This window comes from Oncorhynchus gorbuscha, linkage group LG15 (genome assembly GCF_021184085.1).
Source record: "Oncorhynchus gorbuscha isolate QuinsamMale2020 ecotype Even-year linkage group LG15, OgorEven_v1.0, whole genome shotgun sequence".
Lineage (NCBI taxonomy): Eukaryota > Metazoa > Chordata > Actinopteri > Salmoniformes > Salmonidae > Oncorhynchus > Oncorhynchus gorbuscha.
Window position 1 is genome coordinate 53,545,408 of NC_060187.1, and position 6,942 is coordinate 53,552,349.

Sequence of the window (6,942 nt, forward strand, 5' to 3'; positions counted from 1 at the left end):
TGAAAATTACAGGCCACTCTCATCTTTTTAAGTGGGATAACTTGCACAATTGGTGGCTGACTAAATAGTTTTTTTGCCCCACTGTATATGCCAATTATGTGATGATCTGACCGCATTCTGTCCCTTATCAACACTTTTTAAACTTTTGGTGCCAGAGAGAATGACATAAGTAATCAAGACGACTAGCTTGATTAATCCTCCTCCATGTATATCTCACTAGGCCATGACATTCATGATTTCCTAAAGTGCCAGAGGGTGATAGTTTGTAGTGTGATTTCCTTTACGGTCCATAGAGGTATTTAAGACCGTATTAAAATCTCCCACCATAATAATAAAGTTGAGTGTTGCTTGTAGAGTTGATAAATCCTTACAGCTTGTATAACAGTGTACATTTGCTGTCCCATCAAAATAACTCAACACCCTTCCATTAATGTCTAAACCGCTGGCCACAAAAGTGAGTACACCCCTAAGTGAAAATGTCCAAATTGGGCCCAATTAGCCATTTTCCCTCCCAGGTGTCATGTGACTCGTTAGTGTTACAAGGTCTCATTTGTGAATGGGGAGCAGGTGAGTTAAGTTTGGTGTCATCGCTTTCACACTAATACTGACTGGTCACTGGAAGTTCAACATGGCACCTCATGGCAAAGAACTCTCTGATGATCTGAAAAAAATCATTGTTGCTCTACATAAAGATGGCCTGGGATATAAGAATATTGCCAAGACCCTGAAACTGAGCTGCAGCACGGTGGCCAAGACCATACAGCGGTTTAACTGGACAGGTTCCACTCAGAACGACCCCAAACACAACTCCAAGACAACCACTGCCTTGCTAAAGAAGCTGAGTGTAAAGGTGATGGACTGGCCAAGCATGTCTCCAGACCTAAACCCTATTGAGCATCTGTGAGGCATCCTCAAACGGAAGGTGTAGGAGTGCAAGGTCTCTAACATCCACCAGCTATGTGATGTCGTCATGGAGGAGTGGAAGAGGACTCCAGCGGCAACCTGTGAAGCTCTGGTGAACTCCATGCCCAAGAGGGTTAAGGCAGTGCTGGGAAATGATGGTGGCCACACAAAATATTTTCACTTAGGGGTGTACTCACTTTTGTGGCCAGTGGTTTAGACATTAATGGTTGTGTGTTGAGTTATTTAGAGGGGACAGCAAATGTACACTGTTATACAAGCGGTACACTCACTACTTTACATTGTAGCAAAGTGTAATTTCTTCAGTGTTGTCACATGAAAAGATATACTCAAATATTTACAAAAAATGTGAGGGGTGTACTCACTTTTGTGATATACTGTATATATATATATATATAAAATAAATAATTAAATACAGTAATATGAGATCTGTATATGAATCATTTAGCAGATGCATAGATCCTGAGCGACTAAGTGCATTCATATTAAGACAGCTTGGTGAGACAACCACATATCACAATCAAATGTACAATATACAAATATTCCATTCCACTGAAACATTGGATATACAGCACCTTCAGAAAGTGTTCATACCCCTTGACTTATTCCACATTTTGTTGTGTTACAGCTTGAATAAAAAATGTATCTTTAAAAAATATATATATATTCATCTCACCAATCTACATACAATACCCCATAGTGACAAAGCAAAAACAGGTTATTAGAAATGTTTTCAAATGTATTGAAAATAAAATACAGAAATATCTCATTTACATAAGTATTCAAACCCCTGAGTCAATACTTTGTAGAAGCACCTTTGGTAGTGATTACAGCTGAGTCTTTCTCGGTAAGTCTCTAAGAGTTTTCCACACCACCTGGATTGTAAAATATTTGCCCATTATTATTTTCTAAATTCTTCAAGCTCTGTCAAATTGGTTGTTGGTCATTGCTAGACAACCATTTTCAAGTCTTGCCATAGATTTTCAAGTAGATTTAAGTCAAAACTGTAACTCGGCCACTCAGGAACATTCACTGTCTTCTTGGTAAGCAACTCCAGTGTAGATTTGAATTAATATCCCAGTGTATCGTGGAAAGCAGACTGAACCAGGTTTTCCTTTAGGATTTTGCCTGTGCTTAGCTCCATTACATTTATTTTTTATCCTGAAAAACTCCCCAGTCCTTAACGATTACAATCATACACATAACATGATGCAGCCACCACTATGCTTGCAAATATGGAGAGTGGTACCCGCTAATGTGTTGTATTGGATTTGCCCCAAACATAACACTTTGTATTCTTGACAAAACGTGCATTGCTTTGCAACATTTTTGCAGTCTAACTTAAGTGCCTTGTTGCAAACAGGATGCATGTTTTGGAATATTTTTATTCTGTACAGGCTTCATTATATTTACTATGTAATTTAGGATAGTATTGTGGAGTAACTATAATGTTGTTGATCCATTTTCTGTTTTCTGCTGTCACAGGCATTTAACTCAACTCTTTTAAAGTCGCCATTGGCCTCATGGTAAATCCCTGAGCCATTTCCTTCCTCTCCAGCAACTGAGTTAGGAAGGACGCCTGTACATTTGTAGTGACTGTGTGTTGATACACTATCCAACGTGTAATTAAGAACTTCACCATGCGCCAAGGGATATTCAATGTCTGCTTTTTTTTACCCATCTATCAGTAGGTGCCCTTCTTTGCAAGGCATCAGGAAATCCTCCCTGGTCTTTGTTGTTGAATCTGTGTTTGAAATTCACTGCTCAACTGAGGGCCCTTACAGATAATTGTTTGTGTGGAGTACAGAGATGAGGTAGTCATTCAAAAATGTTAAACACTATTATTGCACATAGAGAGTCCATGCAACTTATTATGTGACTTGTTCAGCCAATTTATACCCCTGAACTTATTTTGGCTTGCCATAACAAAGGGGTTGAATACTTATTGACTCAAGACATTTCAGCTTTTCATTTTTTATTAATTTGTAAAAATGTCTAAAAACATAATACCACTTTGGCATTATGGGGTATCGTGTGTAGGCCAGTGGGGGAAAAAAATCAAAATTTGGAAAAAGGTATAGCGTTAATAAAAGAATCTGAGAACAGTAATCTTTTACACACACACAAAGGTACCATAACTAATAAATTCTGATGAAAAACCACATGTGAAAAATGGGTTGAAAATAAACTCTTCTTATACTCCCCACAGCAATGAAGTGTGTGAGATATATTTGCATTTTGGCGTGGCCACAAGTTTGAGACAATGGGAATCTGTGGTCTGTGCATGTGAAGTACAAAAACAAACGCACACTCTTTTGTCATGGTGTAAGGCTGCCACATGTCAGCCAAACCTTGTCCAGCTAGCTGAGAACAACCAGATGCAGGGTTTATGGAGCTCCCAATCCACCCAACACATAGACCATTGGAGCCCCTGGAACAAAGGAAACATACTCTCTGGACCTCAGCCAGTATTCTACTACAATTATAACAGATGTTTATAAAGAGTGCCCGAGTTTACTAATACAACTTTGTCACATTTTGTTATGGTAATAAATGCATAGGCTAACAGTTATAGGCCTAATGTTTATACAAGATTATACTAATGCTGCTTTGATCATTTAATTCTAATAGCCCGACAACTTGTTGTTCAATTTAGAATACAAGGTGCAGGGGGAAATACGTAGGCCAATGGTAAAATAGAAAATGACCCTTAAATGTTTTATTATGGGAACCAAAAAGGAAACATATGGGTAACCTATGTTAACACATAGAGCTAATGTCACCCCCGCCTCAACAGGGTTAAAAAGTCATCAATGAACATCCTGCTCCACCCCTTGTCAAAAGAAAAAGGGAAATAAAAGAACAAACGCCAGTTTGACATCTGTAAAACATTTGTTCTCTCAAAGTTGAGATTTCCTCTGTCAACTCCCAGAGTGCCGATTCTCGAAACATATTTCTCCTGGCTAGTAGTGGAAATATAAACAGTCGTTTTACACATCATATCAGTGGCAATATAGGCTACTAAGATATACACCATGCATGTCAGTGGTGTGCATTTGTTGTTTTGCCTTCTCCTCGGGCAATCCACATTCCAACAGACCTCATCTGAGAAAAAGGGCGGAAAGAAAGGTAGGACACATATTTTATCTCTATGTGGAAAGAATATATTTTTTTTAAATAAATACTCAATATGTTTGAGTCAATGTTAGTTTATCATTTACTTTGGGTAGATAAGAGGTTGAGCACAATACTGCTCAACCATAAACCATCCTCCTTGGTACAGTTCTAGTTGTAAAACTTTGTTGATTCTTCTCCAATTTCTTCAACATAGATGCTGAAAATAATGCTGCCATTGAGGAGCTGAAGAAACAGATTGATAACATAGTGCTGGAGTTGAATCTATTGAAAGAGCAGCAAGCCTTGCAATCAGGTGAGGGATATGTTACTGTTGATATTGAAATTGTACTCTAATCTCAGTGAAGCATAGTGAAAATGCAAGTCACAAGTGATCTGGGTGTCCTATTCTATTGTGGTGCCCTGAAGCGATCTTAAGAGACCACTTCACATGACAGGGAGCACCTGTGCCCTGCAACAGGGAATGTAATTGCATTGGTCAAGGTCAAGGGAAGTTGAGTCTGCATTCAATTTGGGGTGTTGCCTTAACATGAATACTTAAAGTACTAACAGAAGGATATGTTATGTTCAAACAGTTGATCTAGATGATAAAGTATGCCCATAAAGTATGCATGTATTGACATGTACAGTTCCTTCAGAAAGTATTCATACCCCTTGACTTGTTCCACGTTTTGTTGTGTTACAGCCTGGATTTGTTGTTTTGTTCTCATCCATCTTTCTACAATAAAACCCATAATGACAAAATGAAAACATGTTGTTTTTAGAGATCTTATCACATTTATTGAAAATGAAATACAGGCATATCTAATTTACATCAGTATTCATACCCCTGAGTAAAACATGTTACAATCACCGTTGGCAGCAATTACGGCTGTGAGTCTTTCTGGGTAAGTCTCTAGGAGCTTTGCACATCTGGATTGTACAATATTTGTGTCACGGATCCCCCCCCCTGTTCATTCCGTTCACCAGCTCCGGAGGTCTACGTAGACCGGCATTTTAAAGCGCCACTGAACTGGATTCATTACCACCAACCCCGGACTGTCTTGCCTCATTACGCACACCTGATTCCCATTCCCCCTGATTAGTATGTGTATACATGTGCCCTCTGTTCCCCATTGTCCTTGTCGGTTATTGTTACCATGTCCGTTGGTCTTGTGAGCACCTGTTCTGTTGTATCGGCTTCCATGCTATGCGTTACTGTGCACTCATTTCCCGAGTCTCGTCCCGTGTATTATTTAGAGGTTTACACCTCGCTCTTTTGTTTGGGGCGAGAAAATTAAACCCCCTATTATGTAAATTCAGGCTGTAACACAACAAATTGTAGAACAAGTCAAGGGGTGTGAATACTTTCTGAAGGCATTGTATGGCAGTACAATACATATGAATGGATCTGAGAGCCACAGTCTCTGCCATTATCTTGTATTTTAATCCAATGTTTTCTGTGACGATGTTGTGGATATTGGGCTATAAAAATAATCTAACTTTGTTCTAAACTTTCTTCCAGTTTGCCTGAAAGGCATCAAGATTATTGGCAAGTGTTTCCTGGCCGACGCCGCTAAGAAGATCTACCACACAGCCTACGATGACTGCATTGCTAAAGGGGGCACAATCAGCACCCCTTTGACAGGGGACGACAACGATCAGCTTGCTGACTATGTCCGCCGGAGCATCGGCCCTGAGGAACACATATGGCTGGGCATCAATGACATGGTGACCGAGGGGGAATGGCTCGACCAGGCGGGCACCAACCTGCGCTTTAAGAACTGGGAGACTGACATTACCAACCAACCAGACGGTGGACGTACCCACAACTGTGCCATCCTTTCCACCACTGCCAATGGAAAGTGGTTTGATGAGAGCTGTCGTGCTGAGAAGGCGTCTGTCTGCGAGTTCAATATCGTCTGAGAGCCAACTACTTTTGTTCTGTTCTATCAGTCTTAACACCTACACTATATGGAAATATAATGCATGCACAATCATCTTTGTAATATCTGTATTATAACCTGTCTCAACACTGAAATGTGGAACCAACATGATTAAAAGTAACCTATACTACACAAAGAAATCCACTGCTGCAAGGTATGCTGCACTGTTTATATTTGAATATTTTGTGTATTTTATTAGGATCCCCAATGGCGACAGCTAGTCTTACTGGGGTCTGACAAAAACCGAAAAAGACGTTACAGAAAAAATACTTTACACTTTACATGCATTTAAAAAATATTAACATGTAGTGTGCGTGTGTGATTGCATCTATCATTTACACATACATGTCAGTATATACACAACAAGTAGGTCACATGGGAGATAGGCGTTGTGTGGCGAGGTGTTGATTTATTAGTATTTTTTTAAACCAGGTTTGCTGTTCACTTGTGCTATATGAGATGAAAGTGAGTTCCATGCAATCATGGCTCTGTATAATACTGTGTTTCCTTGAATTTGTTCTTGACCTGGAGACTGTGAAAATAACCCTCGTGGCATGGCTGGTGGGGTAAGTGTGTGTGTCCGTGCTGTGTGTAAGTTGGCTATGCAAACTAATTGGAATTTACAGCACATAAATGTCACTTATGAAAACAAGAAGCGATGCAGTTCTTACTCAACTCTTAGCCTAGAGAGACTGGCATGCAGTACTCTTCTTGTGTTGTGTACAATCAAGCTCCAATTTGTAGCACCAGTCTTGGAGCTTTATTCTGATAGAAACAGCACAAAATTGCACGACATGCAATGCACAGCTCACCATCCAACTCTGCATGTGACGCACGCTGGTTTGGTGCTTGTTCACTGGACAATGTAGTTAACAAAATAATATAACAATTACAATTTACAATATAATATTTTGAACAATGTCCCTGATAGAAACAGCACAAAATTGCACATCATGCAATG

The 6,942-nt window shown here is 39.6% G+C and overlaps 1 protein-coding gene across 1 annotated transcript; it reads left to right on the forward strand.

Moving 5' to 3' along the window:
- The first annotated feature begins 3,767 nt into the window (after positions 1 to 3,767).
- Positions 3,768 to 6,150, forward strand: clec3ba (C-type lectin domain family 3, member Ba). The gene is made up of 3 exons (XM_046299719.1): positions 3,768 to 4,050; positions 4,253 to 4,351; positions 5,561 to 6,150. Exons 1-3 carry the CDS (start codon positions 3,957 to 3,959, stop codon positions 5,959 to 5,961), a joined length of 594 nt encoding a protein of 197 aa, XP_046155675.1. The 5' UTR covers positions 3,768 to 3,956; the 3' UTR covers positions 5,962 to 6,150.
- The last annotated feature ends 792 nt before the right edge of the window (positions 6,151 to 6,942 follow it).

Bases quoted from the DNA above. Each gene is read 5' to 3' on its own strand.
- clec3ba (XM_046299719.1), top strand. From the start codon at position 3,957: ATGCATGTCAGTGGTGTGCATTTGTTGTTTTGCCTTCTCCTCGGGCAA. The intron at 4,051-4,252 runs GTAGGACACATA...TCTTCAACATAG, and splicing joins GAAAAAGGGCGGAAAGAAAG to ATGCTGAAAATAATGCTGCC. The intron at 4,352-5,560 runs GTGAGGGATATG...ACTTTCTTCCAG, and splicing joins GCAGCAAGCCTTGCAATCAG to TTTGCCTGAAAGGCATCAAG.